Source organism: Oncorhynchus kisutch, linkage group LG24 (genome assembly GCF_002021735.2).
Source record: "Oncorhynchus kisutch isolate 150728-3 linkage group LG24, Okis_V2, whole genome shotgun sequence".
Lineage (NCBI taxonomy): Eukaryota > Metazoa > Chordata > Actinopteri > Salmoniformes > Salmonidae > Oncorhynchus > Oncorhynchus kisutch.
The window spans coordinates 29,224,918-29,245,395 of record NC_034197.2 but is presented as its reverse complement, the minus strand read 5'-3'; the positions used below and the strand labels follow the sequence as shown (position 1 = coordinate 29,245,395).

Below are 20,478 nucleotides of genomic sequence, written 5' to 3'. Positions count from 1 at the left end.
AGAATAGTTCGAGAATTGACCTACCTCCCCTCATTAAAGGGGTGACTGCTCTGACGACGGATCACTGACATGGACTGATGGAAAGGCTGATAGCTGACTCACTCTCCCTCTCCCTCTCTCTCTCCATCTATCCATTCATTCCTCCCCTTTCTCTCAATGTATCACACTATCCACCCTTCCCCCTCACCCAGTGTCCCTAGCATCCAGCTCAGTGGGCCCTGGGGGTCAGGTTGTTCATGTGGAGACCAGCGAGGTCATCGTGAGGGGGGATCCACTCACAGGGTTCGGGGTTCAGCTGCAAGGGGGTGTCTTTGCCACAGAGACCCTGAACGTTCCCGCAGTCATCCGCTTCATCGAGCCTGACAGCCCTGCCGAAAGGTTACATACACACAGCCTCCCAGACAGAGAAGTACTGTACAGTGTGGAGTGACCTTGACCTTAGGGCCATGTCTTAGTCACTCATCGGACGGTAGGGTGTCATCAGAGGAATACTAATCTGGGTCTCCTATCAGAAGATGACACTTTTAGCTCCACTGTGTCCTAGCAGTTCCATTAGGCACCTTGCTTTGAGGTAATGGTAATAACTTCAGTTGTATTAGAATCTGTGAGAAGCAAGTGAATCAATTACATTTTACTACGTTTTCTTTATAAAAGTTTATCCTGGCCTTGCTTCTAAAAAGCATTTATCTGTTAATTTATTAAGGAAATGGATAGCCCTGATTAGGCCAATGTGTGCTCTCTGCCCTTGTCTTGTAAGAGTAATGTTTGTGTCTGTATGGACAACAGAAGGCCATGTCCTCTGGGTGGTGTAATACCATTTAAAGTCTCCCTCCGTTGGGAGGGAGTGACTCAAGCAGAACATCCTATTGTGATGTTCGTCTCAGTACTAACGCAAGGTTAATGAATTGCAGTGTTTAGTGAATTAATCCTAGTTGACAGTGCTGCTATGTGTGTCTCCTAATGATGTGATCATGGAAGTAAGTGTGTGTGTGTGTGGGAGGGGGGGGGGGGGGTGTAACGTGAGGGTGAAGTGTGTGTCCTTGCCCTTTATTTAAGGTCAAGCAAGGTGAAGAGTAATTTTCTTATCAGAGAAGTGATTGACAATTGTTCAACTTTGGTGCATATTGATCCATTATTCAACAGTCACTGGAGTCAAAGCCATTTTTCTGAGAATAGAAGAATCTACTTGAATGTTTCCCATTGCTCCTAGCCAGAACAGGAGGGTCTAGCTTTGTTCAATTTAACAACAAGGGTTGATTGTGGGTAGGATTGTGCCTTTCAGGGTCCTGACTCAGTGGTTTATTGTTATCAGTGAGTTGAGGTCAAAGTGGAGTTGAAATATGTTCACCATAAACCACCTATCTCTGAAATCTAAAGCAGAGTCATGAGAGTAGAGAACCAGACATCTGTGTATATTTTTATATGCTCCATATAACACTTTCATGGTGGTGGTAGTAATAGTACGGATAAGGTTTCTTATCGTTTTACAGCAGGACTCTCATGGTCTTCAGTTTTTGAGCGGGCTTCGTCTGAGAATGGGATGTGAACGAGAGAAGTATTACGAAAAACTGTTTGTAACAACCGTTCAATTTGGTTAAATGTCTAACTGTATAAAGGCCACATAGAATTATGCCGAATGCCACAGAATTACACATTGTTCTCTACTATGTATTAAAAAGATTCTCCCTCCATTGTACTCTTCTAACTATTCGTGTGTCATCAGATGTGGGTTGCTGCAGGTGGGGGACAGACTCCTGTCCATCAACAGAATCCCTACAGAGGATGGAACACTGGAGGAGGCCAATCAGCTACTGCGTGACGCTGCTCTGGCCAATAAGGTCACCCTGGAGATTGAGTTTGATGTAGCAGGTATAGTCTTTTTAATTAGTTTAACCTTTGTTCATCCAAGTTGAAATAGCATCTCAAATCAAAATGTATTGGTCACGTGCGCAGATTTGCAGGTCTTACAGCAGGTGCAGTGAAATGCTTATGTTACTTGCTCCAACAGTGCAGTAGAATGTCAAATACACAAGTAATCTAAACAGCAAATCAAGAAATAACAATCCAAAGTAGATATATTAGTGTGTGAGAATCGAGAATATGAATATAAATGTGTTCTGTGTAAAGACAGTATATAATTTGGAAAATGGTATGTACAGTCGTGGCCAAAAGTTGAGTGACACAAATATTAATTTTCACAATGTCTGCTGCTTCAATTTGTATGATGGCAATTTGCATATACTCCAGAATGTTATGTAGAGTGATCAGATGATTTGCAATTAATTGTAAAGTCCCTCTTTGCCTTGCAAATTAATTGAATCCCCCAAAAAACATTTCCACTGCATTTCAGCCCTGCCACAAAAGGACCAGCTGACATCATGTCAGTGATTCTCTCGTTAACACAGGTGTGAGTGTTGATGAGGACAAGGCTGGAGATCACTCTGTCATGCTGATTGAGTTCGAATAACAGACTGGAAGCTTCAAAAGGGGGGTGGTGTTTGGAATCATTGTTCTTCCTCTGTCAAACATGGTTACCTGCAAGGAAACGTGTGCTGTCATCATTGCTTGGCACAAAAAGGGCTTCACAGGCAAGGATATTGCTGCCAGTAAGATTGCACCTAAATCAACCATTTATCGGATCATCAAGAACTTCAAGGAGAGCGGTTCAATTGTTGTGAAGAAGGCTTCAGGGTGCCCAAGAAAGTCCAGCAAGCTCCAAACCGTCTCCTAAAGTTGATTCAGCTGCGGGATCGGGGCACCACCAGTACAGAGCTTGCTCAGGAATGGCAACAGGCAGTTATGAGTGCATCTGCACGCAAAGTGAGGGGAAGACTTTTGGAGGATGGCCTGGTGTCAAGAAGGGCAGCAAAGAAGCCACTTCTCTCCAGGAAAAACATCAGGGACAGACTTATATTCTGCAAAAGGTACAGGAATTGGACTGCTGAGGACTGGGGTAAAGTCATTTTCTCTGATGAATCCCCTTTCCGGTTGTTGGGGGCATCTGGAAAAAAGCTTGTCCGGAGAACACAAGGTGAGCGCTACCATCAGTCCTGTGTCATGCCAACAGTAAAGCATCCTGAGACCGTTCATGTGTGGGGTTGCTTCTCAGCCAAGGGAGTGGGCTCACTCACAATATTGCCTAAGAACACAGCCATGAATAAAGAATGGTACCAACACATCCTCCTAGAGTAACTTCTCCCAACCATCCAGGAACAGTTTGGTGACGAACAATGCCTTTTCCAGCATGATGGAACACCTTGCCATAAGGCAAAAGTGATAACTAAGTGGCTCGGGGAACAAAACGTCTATTTTGGATCCATGGCCAGGAAACTCCCCAGACCTTATTCCCATTAAGAATTTGTGGTCAATCCTCAAGAGGCGGGTGGACAAACCAGGGCGAATTGCAGAGATCTTGAAAAAGGGTCAACACGGCAAATATTGAATCTTTGCATCAACTTTATGTAATTGTCAAAAGCCTTTAATACTTGTGAAATGCTTGTAATTATACTTCAGTATCCATAGTAACATCTGACAAAAATATCTAAAGACACTGAAGCAGCGAACTTTGTGGAAATTCATATTTGTGTCATTCTCAACTTTTGGCCACGACTGTACAGTAGGTACAATTGAAGTTGGAAGTTTACATACACCTTAGCCAAATACATTTAAACTCAGTTTTTTACAATTCCTGACATTTAATCCAAGTAAAAATTCCCTGTCTCAGGTCAGTTAGGATCACCACTTTATTTTAAGAATGTGAAATGTCAGAATAATAGTAGAGAATGATTTACTTCAGCTTTTATTTCTTTCATCACATTCCCAGTGGGTCCGAAGTTTACATACACTCAATTAGTATTTGATAGCATTGCCTTTAAATTGTTTAAATTACATCAAACGTAGCCTTCCACAAGCTTCCCACAATAAGTTGGGTGAATTTTGGCCCATTTCTCCTGACAGAGCTTGTGTAACTGAGTCAGGTTTGTCGGCCTCCTTGCTTACACATGCTTTTTCAGTTCTGCCCACAAATGTTCTATAGGATTGAGGTCAGGGCTTTGTGATGGCCGCTCCAATACCTTGACTTCGTTATCCTTAGGCCCTTTTGCCAGAACTTTGGAAATATGCTTGGGGTCATTATCCATTTGGAAGACCCATTTGCGACCAAGCTGTAACTTCCTGACTGATGTCTTGAGATGTTGCTTCAATATATGATGGAATATATATCCACAGCATTTTTCTTCCGCATTTACCTTCCCCACCGTAGTCTGGCTTTTATATGGCTGATTTGGAGCAGTGGCTTCTTCCTTAATGAGCGGCCTTTCAGGTTATGTCGAGATCGGACTCGTTTTACTGTGGATATAGATACTTTTTTACCTGTTTCCTCCAGCATTTTACACAAGGTCCTTTGCTGTTCTGGGATTGATTTGCATTTTTCGCACAAGTACGTTAATCTCTAGGAGACAGAACGCGTCTCCTTCCTGAGCGGTGTGACGGCTGCGTGGTCCCATGGTGTTAATGCTTGCGTACTATTCTTTGTACAGATAAACGTGGTACCTTCAGGAGTTTGGAAATTGCTCCCAAGGATGAACTAGACTTGTGGAGGTCTACAATATTTTTTCGGGGGTCTTGGCTGATTTCTTTTGAGTTTCTCATGATGTCAAGCAGAGGCACTGAGTTTGAAGGTAGGCCTTAAAATACATCCACAGGTACACCTCCAATTGACTCATGATGTCAATTAGCCTCTCAGAAGCTTCTAAAGACATGACATCATTTTCTGGAACTTTCCAAGCTGTTTAAATGCACAGTTAACTGAGTGTTGTGAACTTCTGACCCACTGGAATTGTGATACAGTGAAATAATCTGTCTGAAAACAATTGTTGGGAAAATTACTTGTATCATGCATAAAGTAAATAGTCCTAACCGACTTACCAAAACTATAGTTTGCTAACAAGAAATTTGTGGAGTGGTTGAAAAACTAGTTTTAATGACGCCAACCTAAGTGTATGTAAACTTCTGACTTCAACTGTATATTAGGATGGGCTACAGTATGTGGAGAACACAGTATATATACACAGTGCGTAAACAACAGTATATAAACCAGAATGAGGTGACCAGTGTAAAATGACTATCTATATACATGGAGCATTAGTCTCAAGGTGCAGGGCAGAGAACCGGGCAGGTAGCTCGGTAGTGATGGCTGTTCAACTGTTGGTTGGCCTGGTGATAGAAGCTGTTTTCTCTCTCTTATTTTCTCCCCACCCCCCACCCATTAGAATCAGTGGTTCCCAGTAGTGGCACGTTCCATGTAAAACTGCCCAAGAGGAGAGGAGTGGAACTTGGCATCACCATCAGTGGTGAGTTACCAGATGCAAACGGCAGGGGGCGACGTAACCTAACATAACAACCCTTGGCCTGCCAATCTCTCTCTGTGTGGATCAATGCTCTGTGATCCATAACTGTGGCCTAGACTGTCATGAAAGCTACTGCCTCATTAAGTATTATGAATAATAATGGTCCTCAAGCATTTATCACCTCTTTCACACTTTAATGAACCTGGAAAAGCAATAAAGGACAGTAACTCTCTGTACTACATAGAATATGTTAGTGATGTCACAGATACTGAAGCTAGTAGGGCAGGCCATCAGTTGACTTGTGATACATGCAATGCTTTTGGACTGTGTGCACTAATGTAAAACATGCAGGGATCCAGAGCAAATAAAAATAATTTGGGCAACAGTCAACTCCTGAAAAGTGTTATTTTTATTCCCTGCCTGTCTGTCTCTGTGCATGTTATTAATGTTTAATTTAATGGTGTCTGTCTGTCTGAACAGCAAGCAAGAGACCTGACAAACCTCTGATCATCTCTGATATCAGGAAAGGAAGCATAGCCCACAGGTATGTCCAGCCTCCCAATCACATGGGGGAGATTCCTCAAACAAATTACTTGCTTTACTGCCACAGGTCTGGGGTTAGTTTCACCTGGTCAGTATGAAATAATACTAGTCATGAGGAGAACCAAGAGTGTTTCCCAACCATGTGACCTTAAAATGATAGTTCACCCAAATGACAAAATAACTTACTGGTTTCCTTACCCTGTAAGCAGTCTATGGACAAGGTATGACTGCAATCCAGGCTTTGGTTTAGTTTCCATGGCACCGTTTCCACAGGCTAAAGTTTGAGGCCCAAATCCCATTCAAGTCATGAGACCGATATTGTAATTTTTCATCTATCATGTTAAAGGCATACTTCGAGATTTTGACAATGAGGCCCTTTATCTACTTCTCCAGAGTCAGATGACCGCATGGGTACCATTTTTATTTCTCTCTGTCCATTATGAAGTTAGAGGTTGTTTTGCAAGCCAATGCTAATTAGCGTTAGCACATGCTAGCAGATACCCATAGACGTCCAGGCAATGCGCTAATACTAGTTAGCATTTGCTCTAGTGCTAGTTAGCAACTTCCTTCAAACTGCACGCAGAGAGACGTTATCCTTGAGTTCATTTGACTCTGAGTAAATACAAATCTCAGTGACTTAGTTGAGCTTCATAATCAATTTAAGATATTTGAGAAATGCTTTTATCAGTCCCTTGAAATCAAGTATAAGCAGCTTTGAGATGCAAAGCAAATGTCAGGTACAAACACACACAGTATTATCACCTGCCTTCTAATAGGACGGGTACGTTGGAGCCAGGGGACAGGCTGCTGGCCATCGATAATGTGCGTCTGGAGAACTGCACCATGGAGGATGCTATGCACGTGCTTCAGCAGGCAGAGGACATGGTCAAGCTCCGGATCCAGAAGGACGAGGACAACGCTGGTAGGATGAACACAGTCGAGCTTCAAAAATAAACATGCAGTCCTGAAGCTTATTTGCATGGAGAGGTGTGTCTAGAAGAGACGGACGGCAGGTAGCCTAGTGATTAAGAGCATTGGGCCAGTCCCCGAGATGATTAGGTGAAAAACTTGTCAATGTGCCCTTGATAAAGGCACTTATCCTGATTGCCCCTGTTAGTCGCTCTGGATAAGAGCGTCTGCTAAATTAATTAAATGAAAATGTACAATAACACATTTCTATCCAATTAGGTTGAATTCCCCAGTAGAAACAGTCTAAATATCTATACATTTCTGTCTATTTAAATGACCTAATATAAACAGCGTTACATACCATTTGGTATAAGGAAGTTAGAATTTGTGATGGATGATGGTACTGTAATGCCCACTCTTATCAAATATTATTATGTTCAACACCATCAGAAATACTTGGTCAAATTCTATCTGAAATAACTGCGATTTAAATGGTGACTTGGTATATGTCATGTGGCTGCTATATTTGTCCTACAAAATGTCTACTTATACATGTTTTATTTGTGTCTCATAATATCTCATGTTGCATGGGAGCCGGTTTGGATGTGACCCATATTTGAGCTAGACTAGTTCATCCCTTTATGTAATTGTCATATTTTTCATGTGTATGCTCTCTCTGTCCCTGTCAGATGAGCTGGAGATGTCTGGTTCCATTATCTACACGGTGGAGCTGAAGCGTTACAACGGCCCGTTGGGTATCACCATCTCAGGCACAGAGGAACCCTTTGACCCCATCGTCATCTCAGGCCTCACCAAGAATGGCCTGGCTGAAAGGTGAGAGGTCATGTGCCAAGGGAATGAGGTTGACTCTCCTATTATAAGAGTGGAAAAAAGGTGATGAGACTACAGACTGGCTCCGTAGGTGGGATTTTGTACACATTTAATTTGTCAAAAGCGCCTGCCTTGTCTGCTCTGCTTCATTGGTACTGATCTGTATGGAGAGGTGAAAGCAATATGGCAGATGCCCACTTACCAGGCATCTGCTTTCACTCTGGATTTTCTATACAATTATTTAATATCAGTTTAGATAGAGGAGGCCTCTTTAGACTGTTGGACTATTGAGATGCACCTCCACTCTCCTGTTATGGTTGTGATGTATGGCTGAGAGCAGGACCCTACAGACTATTGTTATGGTTGTGATGTATGGCTGAGAGGAGGACCCTACAGACTATTGTTATGGTTGTGATGTATGGCTGAGAGGAGGACCCTACAGACTATTGTTATGGTTGTGATGTATGGCTGAGAGGAGGACCCTACAGACTATTGTTATGGTTGTGATGTATGGCTGAGAGGAGGACCCTACAGACTATTGTTATGTTTGTGATGTACGGCTGAGTGGAGGACCCTACAGACTATTGTTATGGTTGTGATGTACGGCTGAGAGGAGGACCCTACAGACTATTGTTATGGTTGTGATGTATGGCTGAGAGGAGGACCCTACAGACTATTGTTATGGTTGTGATGTACGGCTGAGAGGAGGACCCTACAGACTATTGTTATGGTTGTGATGTATGGCTGAGAGGAGGACCCTACATACTATGGTTATGTATGGCTGAGAGGAGGACCCTACAGACTATTGTTATGGTTGTGATGTATGGCTGAGAGGAGGACCCTACAGACTATTGTTATGGTTGTGATGTACGGCTGAGTGGAGGACCCTACAGACTATTGTTATGGTTATGTATGGCTGAGAGGAGGACCCTACAGACTATTGTTATGGTTATGTATGGCTGAGTGGAGGACCCTACAGACTATTGTTATGGTTATGTATGGCTGAGAGGAGGACCCTACAGACTATTGTTATGATTGTGATGTACGGCTGAGAGGAGGACCCTACAGACTATTGTTATGATTGTGCTGTATGGCTGAGTGGAGGACCCAACAGACAATTGTGATGGTGGGAGTTTGATTCACTGTCAATCATTGGCCTGTGTTGCCCACTAGAGTGGATATCTTTGGAAACAGAAAGCCCTCAAAGCCTCACTCTGATATATAAAATATATCAATAAACAATAGTATGGTCTTTTGTTTGTCAGTCAGCCCTTTATTACTGTCTGGTCAAACTGGACAGCCAGGCAGTTTTAAGGTCACAACCATACAGAAAAGCTTATGAAACTGGGGAGATATCAGCACTCTCTGAGATGCGACTCTCTAAGATGGGGAGATATCAGCACTCTCTAAGATGGGGAGATATCAGCACTCTCTGAGATGCGACTCCCTAAGATGGGGAGATATCAGCACTCTCTGAGATGCGACTCTCTAAGATGGGGAGATATCAGCACTCTCTGAGATGGGACTCTCTAAGATGGGGAGATATCAGCACTCTCTGATAGCCTTCATCACCTTCTCATTACAGCCCAACCAATATATTGTTTCACCAATATTATTGGCCTTTTTGTACCAATATATCGATATCTTCTGATAATTCCACAGTTTTTTTTCAATAAATAGGATGAAAAAGGCAAATATTAGTTTTTAAAACTTTATTATTACAGTTGGTGGGCTCAAACACGAGGTTACCAGAATAGCAGGAAGTTGCTTCCTTAGCAAAACCTCTCACAGACCTAGCCCAGTTTAAATCTGCATGTGCTTCAGGGATGGGAATAGAGCTGTGAAGGAGTGACTGGTCAGCTACAGTGTTTTCCCTGTTAAACCCAGGGGTTATCATTTAACTGTGCGTGCATGTTTATGTTGTGTTTCTAATGTTGTCAGAATCTGTGTGTGGGTTTGGATGTGTGTTCAATCATGTGGACTTCCTAGGTGTGGATTGACGCTGGCCCAGGAAAATAGTTTCTTCTCTAGAAGATTTGATTCATGAAATTGTGAAATCAATGACTCTTATTGGCATCGTAACAATGATCGTCAGAGGAGTTTGACTGCAAGTTCCAACAGAATCACCTATATTCACAACAGCCTTATTTCCCTGATCGTGTTTCCCTAGGCAGTATAGGCGTGCCGCAAAGTGGCATGAGATATCCTTTGTGTTGGCACACAAAACAGAAAAGTCTTAGAATGTTGTAACTAGATGTCCATACACGTTGAGGACATAACATCATGTAATAGCATCATGCCATGTGATGACATGATGTAACGTCCTCAACGTGTATGGACATGTAGTTACAACATTCTAATACTTTTCTTTTGGTTTTAGGTGGTTTGAACAACCAATTACTGATGTCGTAACATTTAATGACTATCATTAAATGTGAAGCCTGTATATTATGAAATCAGTTCTCTGTGTAATTTAATTATACAATTAAACTAATCATTTAACTTTAGATTTCTTCACCATTTCAGCGTGGGGATGATCTCCACGTTCTCTGGTCTTGTCCTTTGGTAGAGTTTACCAACCATTTCAGCGTGGGGATGATCTCCACGTTCTCTGGTCTTGTCCTTTGGTATAGTTTACCAACCATTTCAGCGTGGGGATGATCTCCACATTCTCTGGTCTTGTCCTTTGGTAGAGTTTACCAACCATTTCAGCATGTAGTGACAGCTCTATGTTTTCTGATCTCAATGTACATTTTGTCGGGAGTCCTTTATAAGCACTCGTCTTGGAGAGCGGTTCCATGACGTTTGGGGTATAATGTCTGTCCTCACGGGGGTGTGGCCACTGACTAGTTAAGACTTTATATGAAAACCTGTACTCTCTTTAAGAAGGCTAACATCACATTTCATCTTTTCAAAAGTATTCCTATACTCAATCATTTATTTGATACAACATTCAGATCCATAATTGGGAAGTGTATACAAACAAAGAAACAGTAATGTGTGTCTTCTGTCCTTCATGACATCACCAAATGAAACAAACTCTTCATGACTGTTTCTTAAGTGTCCATGGACCACTCCAACTTCTTGGAATACAGAAATACTGCTCAATTATTCCACCTTTTGACGTTACCATACTGCAAAGTCTTTCTTTGTGGTGACAAAGGGATTCTCCACCTTCATTTGGGCAGAGTGGGGAAGGGATTTTCAGTATTTACGTCCGTCATAAACCTGTGGTGAGAGAGGGGGGCTGCTATGATCCTCACCCCAAAAGGGCGCGTCGTGACACCAATTACCGTGCCGCTTTATTATCTATTCTTTATTATATGTTTGTTTGTAGTTTTGTACCCTTGGAAATGACAATGTTTTCAGTGGCATCCTCCTCCTTCAAAGGGATACAAATATTGTCTTCTAATGTTTGTAGGACTGGTGCCATCCATATAGGGGACCGTGTCTTGGCCATTAACTGTGTGAGTCTGAAGGGGAAACCACTGAGTGAGGCCATCCATCTGCTCCAGATGGCCGGAGAGACTGTCACCCTCAAGATAAAAAAACGTCAAGACGGTATGTATCGTTATTGTTCAGTTTGTTAATGAAATAGATTTTTAAAAGTATGCATGGAAGAGGATGTGAAGCCTCCTTTATTGAAGACTCTGATTGGATGGAAGGAAAGACTGCCATCGTTGGATTTGATGTTGACAAACTGAATATCCTCTCGTTAGAAGCATTTCATTGACATAATTAAATAGAGCTGGATCGATATGATTTTTTTGGGGTCCCATACTGATTTACATTTTGGGGGGGACAAAGCTTACCTATACCGATATATCTGCCGATATGCCGTTTTACAGTGGAGAAATTGGTGTCATTTTTCCGTTCCGAGTTCCATCTCCGGCCCCACGCTTGAGGTGGTGTCCATTGCCAAAGCGCTCTGCGTGACATTCCGAGCCAACCTAAAATGGGACAAGCACATCTGCCATTACCACCGAAGGGAACCGGAGGCTCTTCATGATGAACCGTCTTCGCCACGTCACCCTCCCCCTGAAGACCTTCTGGCAGTCTACACCTGCTTTGTCCATCCACCTGCTTTGTACACCGCTCCGGTATGGCACCCATGTGTCACAACCAATTTGACAAGGTCCAACGAAGTGCAACCAAAATCAACATGGGCCCCACCTACACCCCCTACGACTGCATGCAATGACCTGGGCTTACAGACCTTGGAATCCTGCCGCACCTGCCTCTGCTGACCCTTTGGCCCAGACGCTTGTATAATCCCAGGATTACAGTATATGGCTGCCTCCGACGAGAGGCCACGTCATTAGCCGATCTACCTGATCCAGTCACAAACTGAACCTTGACAGATACTACAACAGCCTTATGCCTTACATTGAGAGGTTGCTTAATGCTGCTTGACTGTGATGTTGTATACGAGATCTTCATTTGTATTTGATTTACTTACATAGGTCTATGTATGCTGCAATTCAGCTTTTAGCTGCAAACGTGTACAATTCAAATAACTTTAAATATATGCATTTATTTATTTAACCTTTTATTTAACCAGGCAAGTCAGTTAAGAACATTCTTATTGACAATGACGGCCTACCAAAAGGCAAAAGGCCTCATGCGGGGACGGGGCCTGGAATTATACAAATAAATACAATATAAATATAGGACACAACACTACATGAAGAGAGACCTAAGACGACAACATAACAAGGCGGCAAAACATGACAAGACAGCATGGTAGCAACACAACATGACAACCACATGGTAGCAACACAACATGGTAGTAGCACAAAAACATGGTACAAACGTTATTGAGCACAGTCAACAGCACAAAGGTCAAGAAGGTAGAGACAACAGCCACAACTGTCAGTAAGAGTGTCCACGATTGAATCTTTGAATTAAGAGATTTGAGATTAAACTGTCCAGTTTGACTGTTTGTTGCAGTAGCGAACTGAAAAGTGGAGCGACCTAAGAATGTGTGCGCTTTGGGGACCTTTAACAGAATGTGACTGGCAGAATGGGTGTTGTATGTGGAGAATGAGGGCTGCAGTAGATATCTCAGAAAGGGAGGAGTTAGGCCTAAGAGGGTTCAACCAGTTGGTCTTGGGACAAGTATACAGAGATGACCAGTTTACAGAGGATTATAGAGTGCAGTGATGTGTCCTATAAGGAGCATTGGTGGCAAATCTGATGGCCGAATGGTAAAGAACATCTAGCCGCTCGAGAGCACCCTTAACTGCCGATCTATAAATTACGTCTCATTAATCTAGCATGGGTAGGATGGTCATCTGAATCAGGGTTAGTTTGTCAGCTTGGGTGAAAGAGGAGTGATTACGATAGAGGAAACCAAGTCTAGATTTAACTTTAGCCTGCAGCTTTGATATGTGCTGAGAGAAGGACAGTGTACTGTCTAGCCATACTCCAAAGTACTTGTATGAGGTGACTAGCACAAGCTCCAAACCCTCAGGGATAGTAATCACACCGGTGGGGAGAGGGGCATTCTTCTTACCAAACCACAAGACCTTTGTTTTGGCGGTGTTCAGAACAAGTTTAAGGGTAGAGAAAGCTTGTTGGACACTAAAAGCTTTGTTGTAGAGCATTTAACACAAAATCCGGGGAGGGGCCAGCTGAATATAAGACTATCATCTGCATATACAGTTGAAGTCGGAAGTTTACATACACTTAGGTTGGAGTCAATAAAACTAGTTTTTTTCAACCACTCCACACATTTCTTGTTAACAAACTATAGTTTTGGCAAGTCGGTTAGGACATCTACTTTGTGCATGACACAAGTAAAGTTTACATACACCTTAGCCAAATGTATTTAAATTCAGTTTTTCACAATTCCTGATATTTAATCCTAGTAAATATTTCCTGTTTGAGGTCAGTTATGATCAACACCTTATTTTAAGAATGTGAAATGTCAGAATAATAGTGGAGAGATTTATTTCAGCTTTTATTTCTTTCATCACGTTCTCAATGGGTCAGAAGTTTACATAGATTAGTATTTGGTAGCATTGTTTAAATTGTTCAACTTGGGTCAAACATTTCGGTAGCCTTCCACAAGCTTCCAACAATAAGTTGGGTGAAATTTGGCCCATTCCTCCTGACAGAGCTGGTGCAACTGAGTGAGGTTTGTAAGCCTCCTTGCTCGCACAAGCTGTTTCAGTTCTGCCCACAAATGTTCTATAGGATTGAGGTCAGGGCTTTTGTGATGGCCACAACAATACTTTGTTGTCCTTAAGCCATTTTGCCAGAACTTTAGAAGTATGCTTGGGGTCATTGTTCATTTGGAAGACCCATTTGCGACCAAGCTTTAACTTCCTGACTGATGTCTTGAGATGTTGCTTCAATATATCCACATCGTTTTCCCAACTCATGATGCCATCTATTTTGTGAAGTGCACCAGTCCCTCCTGCAGCAAAGCACCCCCACAACATGATGCTGCCACCCCTGTGCTTCTGAGTTTGGGATGGTGTTTTTTGGTTTGCTAGCCTCCCCCTTTTTCCTCCAAACATAACGATGGTCATTATGGCCAAACAGTTGTATTTTTATTTCATCAGACCAGAGGACATTTCTCCAAAAAGTACGATCTTTGTCCCCATGTGCAGCTGCAAACCGTAGTCTGGCTTTTTTTATGGCAGTTTGGAGCAGTGGCTTCTTCCTTGCTGAGCGGCATTTCAGGTTATATCGATATAGGACACGTTTTACTGTGGATATAGATACTTTTGTACCTGTTTCCTCCAGCATCTTCACAAGGTCCTTTGCTGCTGTTCTGGGATTAATTTGAGCTTTTTGCACCGAAGTATGTTCATCTCCAGGAGACCGAACGTGTCTCCTTCCTGAGCGGTATGACTGCTGCGTGGTCCCATGGTGTTTATACATGCGTACTATTGGAGGTCTACCATTTGGAGGTCTACAATTGTGTTTATACATGTGTATTATTGGAGGTCTACAAAAAAATGTATGACTATTGACTCAAATGAGGTCAATTAGCCTATCAGAAGCTTCTAAAGCTTCAAGCTGTTTAAAGGCACAGTCAACTTAGTGTATGTAAACTTCTGACCCACTGGAATTGTGATACAGTGAAATAATCTGTAAACAATTGTTGGAAAAATTACATGTCATGCACACAGTAGATGTCCTAACCGACTTGCCAAAACTATAGTTCAACAAGAAATTAGTAGAGTGGTTGAAAAATGAGTTTTAATGACTCCAACCTAAGTGTATGTTAACTTCAACTGTCTGTGTATTTATGTGTATTTATTTAGTACACCAAATATTAGGAATACCTTCCTAATATTGCGCTGCACCCCCACGTTTGTCCTCAGAACAGCCTCAATTCGTCAAGTTATAGACTTTACAAGGTGTCAAAAGCGTTCCACAGGGAATCTGGTCCAGGTTGACTCCAATGCTTCCCACAGTTGTGTCAAGTTGGCTGAATGTCCTTTGGGTGGTGAACCATTATTGAAACACACAGGAAACTGTTAAGCTTAAACCTCAGCAGCGTTGCTGTTCTTGACACAAACCAATGCACCTGGCACCTGCCCATACCCTGTTCAAAGGCACTTCAATCTTTTGTCTTGCCCATTCCCTCTCTAAATGGCACACAAACACAATCCATGTCTCAATTATCTCAAGGCTTTAAAAATGAAGTGGATTTATCAAGTGACATCAATAAGGAATCATAGTTTTCACCTGGTCTGTCTGTCATGGAAGGAGCAGGTTTTCTTAATGTTTTGTACCCTCAGTGTATTTTATTACATAATTGAGTTATGATTCTCACTTAACTCTCCACTGACTTTGTTCCCATGCAGAGTCGGATGTGCAGCAGATGTCGGAGCAGGCAGGGTTCCTGAGCGACACAGAGGATGAGCTGACTGACTCTCAGAAGACCAGTAAACATTCAGGGGTGTACTCTGCCACCGTGCCCAGCATGGACTCTGCCATGAGCTCCTGGGACGGCTCCGGCATCGACGCTGACTACGGCAGCCATGGTGAGGACAGAACATGGACGCGTAGTCATTACCAGTTTAGACAACCAGTTTAGGTCACTTTAGATTGATATGCTCACATGACTCTCCTGAAATCAGTTGTTGGGTGTGTAGAAAGTTGTTTCTTTTTTCTTTTTTTGTCGCTTGTGTGCAGGAACATATCTCCACAGAGCTGCAGATTTGACTTTCCAGCCTAATGAGTGGAGACGCACCAAACCACCCAGGACCCAACCCAACTCCATCTCCACTGGCCTTACCGGCCTTACCCACCACTCCCACCTCTATGATGGGAGATACACTGAGGATGACTGGGATACGGCTGCTGGGTGAGTGCCTACTTTAGGCTAACAGGATACAGCAAGTATAAGACACTGCAGTGAAATTATTACTTGTAATAATTTGTTTCATTCTGTGGCTTTCAGTGTTGTTCTTTTTTTCCTTTTAATCTATGTGTATGCCTTCTGTATGCCTCCATGTATGTAAGCAATGATCATAAATGTTGAAGTGAGGTACAAAAAATCTGTCTCAAGTCTGGTTTAGTCTAAAACTCTATGTATTGATTCACTGAGAGCTATTGATTTGGAAAGTGAATCCAATAAATCTGCAATGTCACTCAAATATTTGGCTTTAGAATGTTTTTCTAAATCACCACAGTTGTTTCATTCCCCCATTTTATCTGCTCCTATCTGTGCTTTTTCTCCCTTTCTCAGGTATTCTCTCTCTCATCTGCTTTACTAACTGCACGTGAGGCTCCTGGTGTTTCACATAAATGTGTATTTTTCTGTCGCTTTTTGTCTTCACCAAACCTGCCCCTCTAAAACACCCAAAGGCCCCATGGACACACCTCTGCCTTGTCTGTTGCCTCACTCTTAACTCTTCACTTGATTTTTTTTCCTCAACTTTTGTGTCCCTCACTGCCACAAACTGTCTACACCCTAAGGCTTTTTGAGTGGCTTAACTTTTAAACGATGAACTATCTGCATGAAGACTCTTTCTATTCTAAGGGACTACACTGTTCTGTGTTAGAGAGAGTGTTTACTCTTGCCCTCACTGAGGCCTGAAAGGTTTTTAAAGGACCTCTCAACGTCATGCACATTGCCTGCATTACCCACGCTGCTTTGCAGGCAACAACTGTTTCAAGACAGTCTCAAAACACCCCAGTCTCTGGAAAGCAAGACTCCTCTCATGTTCTGGTTCCTGCATTGTCATAGATACGCCAGCCCCCCTAGTTACCATGGCACCCGGAAACAGGAGGATAGCTTCTGGTCCCAGGCACTGCAGGACCTAGAGACCTGCGGCCAATCAGAGATACTCAGGGAGCTGGAGGTAAGCTCCCTCTATCTGTCCCAATCTGCTACTAAAAGAACCAATTGGGGCAGCAGGTAGCCTAGTGGTTAGAGCGTTGGTCCAGTAACTGAAAGGTTGCTTAATCGAATCCCGAGCTGACAATGTAAAAATCTGTCGTACTGCCCCTGAACAAGGCAGTTAATCCACTGCTCCTGGGCCGTCATTGTAAATAAGAATTTGTTCTTAACTGACTTGCCTAGTTAAATAAAATACAAATAAATAAAAGCCTGATTGTCTAGACCGTCCAGACTCCTGCTGCCACTTTGATCATTGGAGACATTGGCACAAAGGCTCCCTATTAAATCAAGCTGTGAGTGTGCATGTCTTCAGTTATACATGTATATCATGTTATTTTATTCACACACCTGTAATTTAACAATCCTCTTGTCTTCTCCCAGGCGTCCATGACTGGCAGCACTCTCAGCCTGTATCTGGAGGAAACGAGGTCCCAAGATGACTCAGTGCTACAGAGCAGAATCAGTCCTGTGAAGAGGGGTCCCATTCATGACGAGCCCAAAACCAAAAGCAACCTGCAGAGATCGAACAGGACCAGGGACACACCACCCAGGGGGAGAGGGGAGCCCCAGGAGACCAGCTCCCCTACAACCCTGGAACTACTGAAGGTACATGGCAGGATTGGAGGCAGCATCTCAATTCCGTTAATTTAGGAAGTGCATTGAAGTTCCTATTCAAGAACTGAAAAATAATCTGAATTTCAGACTTGTACAAAAGGCCAGCCTTCTCAATCTGATTGGCCTGCAGCCCTGTCAATCACTCTTCATACCTCTGTTCACCTCTGTCGCTTGGACACATTCCAGGGCTCCAGCCCCGCATACCTTGTGTTAGATTGTGTTCACTTGCCGTCTCAAGAAGAAACAAGTATTTTGTAATGACGGACTTCAACATGCTGTTTGCCTATCTTCAAGTGTTGTGCGTCCATCGAACATGTAAGTGTTGTGAAAAATGTAAAGATGTGCAATGTCTGACCCAGGACGAGGCTTTGATTGTTTCAGAGTGAAGTTTGTTATGGTTAGCTTGTAGCTAATGCTAGCGCTATTGTTATTCATGCATGTCTTTGTATTGCCATATTATAAGTAGCCTATTGCATTTCTACATGTGTTGCTATACCTTTTGCATTCGTTCATGTTTATATTATGCCACAATTTTATCTTTGGATTATTGTATTGCATGTACAGTACCAGTCAAAAGTTTGGACACCTACTCATTCAAGGGTTTTTCTTTATTTTTTACTATTTTCTACATTGTAGAATAATAGTGAAGACATCTAAACTGAGATTCTTCAAAGTAGCCACCGTTTGCCTTAATGACAGCTTTGAACACTCTTGGCATACTCTCAACTCGCTTCACCTAGAAAGCTTTTCCAACAGTCTTGAAGTAGTTCCCACATATGCTGAGCACTTGTTGGCTGCTTTTCCTTCACTGTGCAGGTCAACTCCTCCCAAACCATCTCAATTGGGTTGAGGTCGGTTGATTGTTGCAGCACTCCATCACTCTCCTTTTTGATCAAATAACCCTCACACAGCCTGGAGGTGTGTTCGGTCATTGTCCTGTTGAAAAACAAATGAAAGTCCCACTATGCACTGTAGCAGCCATGCTGGTTTGCCTTGAATTCTTAATGAATCACTGGAAGTGTCCATGCGTCACGGTAGGAACCACACATGCGAAGATCATCAGTTCACCTACTTTGTGTCACAAAGACACGGCGGTTGAAACCAAAAATCTCAAATTTGGACTCATCAGACCAAAGGACAGATTTCCACAGGTCTAATGTACATTGGGCATGTTTCTTGGCCCAAGCAAGTTTCTTTTTCTTATTGCTGTCCTTAGTGGTTTCTTTGCAGCAATTTGACTATGAAGGCCTGATTCATTCAGTCTCCTCTGAACAGTTGATGTTGAAATGCGTCTGTTACTTGCGTCTGTTACTCTGTGAAGCATTTATTTGTGCTGAAATTTGATGCTGGTAACTGAAGAAATTAATTCATCCTCTGCAGCAGAGGTAACTTTGGGTCTTCCTTTCCTGTGGTGGTGCTCATGAGAACCCGTTTCATCATCAGTGCTTGGTGGTTTTTGCAACTGCACTTGAAGAAACTTTCAAAGTTCTTGACATTTTTCGCCTTGACTGAACTTCATGTCTTAAGGTAATGATGGACTGTCGTTTCTCTTTGCTTATTTGAGCTTTTCTTGCCATAATATGGGCTTGGTATTTTACCAAATAGGGCTATCTTCTGTATACCACCCCTACCTTGTCACAACAAAACTGATTGGCTGAAACGCATTAAGAAGTAAAGAAATTCCACAAATTAACAAGGCACACCTGTTAATTGAAATGCATTCCAGGTGACTACCTCATGAAGCTGGTTGAGAGAATGCCAAGAGTGTGCAAAGCTGTCATCAAGGCAAAGGGTGGCTACTTTGAATAATCTCAAATATAACATCTATTTTTGTTTTAAAAAAAATTGGTTACTACATGATTCCATATGTGTTATTTCATAGTTTTGATGTCTCCAATTATTTTACAATGTACAAAAACCTTGGAATGAGTAGGTGTCCAAACGTTTGACTGGTACTGTGTTTCTATTTCTTAGTCTCTTTTAAGTGGATCCTAATGCTTGTATTGTTTCTCCATTTTTAGAACCACACAGCAATATAAAGAACATGAATGGAATCAGCTGTGTCGGTGTGCGTGCGTGGTGGTGACCAAATGTTCAGTATGGGCCTCAGCATGGACAACACTGTAGTGAGAAGAACCTAAGCAATCAGCATAAGTTACTAGCGGGTGAGGGCATTCGCAGCCGAGCTCCTGTTAGCCAATTTTAATTTTTTTAAATTTAGCTACCAATAGTTTAAAAACAAATTTGAGACAGATTCTAACCTGCTATAGTTAAGATGTTGAGATACCCAAAGAGGAGTTTGTGCGTCTCACCAGGAGACAACCATCACCACCCACCTCAGCCCACCCCCGCCATACGAAGCGGTCACGCACCTGAGCCTTCCTCACTTTCTCATCCAAGAGACTACTACAAAGCCCTGCTTCAGGCCTTCTCAGTGGTGAGTGACCACACCCTCTCCAGTTAGGAGCTGCAGAGGGACTACTGATTTATGAGCAGGAAGAGCTCAGGAGGGCGTACTCTAGGTCCTCCTGGCCTGAGTCACCACCACGGGAGCACCATTACTGCCGTTATTCTCCTGACCGCAACCGCTCTAGGCCCCCCTGGCTAGAGCCATCGTCATGGCCTCAGAAGCACCACCACTGCAGATACTTCCATAGTCAGCCCGGCTGCTTACCTGAGACTTTACTCCAGGCCTCCCCGGCCAGAGTGTTCACCACCTCAGTGGGAGCATTGGGACTTCTACTACGTTCCGAAGTGGCCCACAAGGCGTAGTCGCTCCAGTCCCTACCTGGCTGGAGCCTACGTATCTTTAAAAAAATATATATATATATTTTTTACATCCCTTTTTCTCCCCAATTTTGTGGTATC

At 42.8% G+C, this 20,478-nt stretch overlaps 1 protein-coding gene across 4 annotated transcripts in view; it reads left to right on the top strand.

Annotated features, from left to right (window-relative positions):
* The window catches only part of LOC109869641 (glutamate receptor-interacting protein 2), a 55,699-nt gene that overhangs the window by 27,454 nt on the left and 7,767 nt on the right, over window positions 1-20,478 (top strand). For 3 of the 4 annotated variants that reach the window (XM_031803454.1, XM_031803453.1, XM_020459913.2), the window contains exons 12-22: window positions 192-378; window positions 1,724-1,869; window positions 5,271-5,351; window positions 5,829-5,892; window positions 6,668-6,813; window positions 7,490-7,634; window positions 11,053-11,192; window positions 15,455-15,634; window positions 15,786-15,957; window positions 16,843-16,957; window positions 17,377-17,601. In XM_031803454.1, coding sequence (XP_031659314.1) covers window positions 192-378; window positions 1,724-1,869; window positions 5,271-5,351; window positions 5,829-5,892; window positions 6,668-6,813; window positions 7,490-7,634; window positions 11,053-11,192; window positions 15,455-15,634; window positions 15,786-15,957; window positions 16,843-16,957; window positions 17,377-17,601 — 1,601 coding nt within the window. Of the gene's footprint in view, window positions 1-191; window positions 379-1,723; window positions 1,870-5,270; window positions 5,352-5,828; window positions 5,893-6,667; window positions 6,814-7,489; window positions 7,635-11,052; window positions 11,193-15,454; window positions 15,635-15,785; window positions 15,958-16,341; window positions 16,958-17,376; window positions 17,602-20,478 lie in introns of all 4 variants that reach the window. The other variant, XR_004205136.1, reaches the window with a different exon arrangement.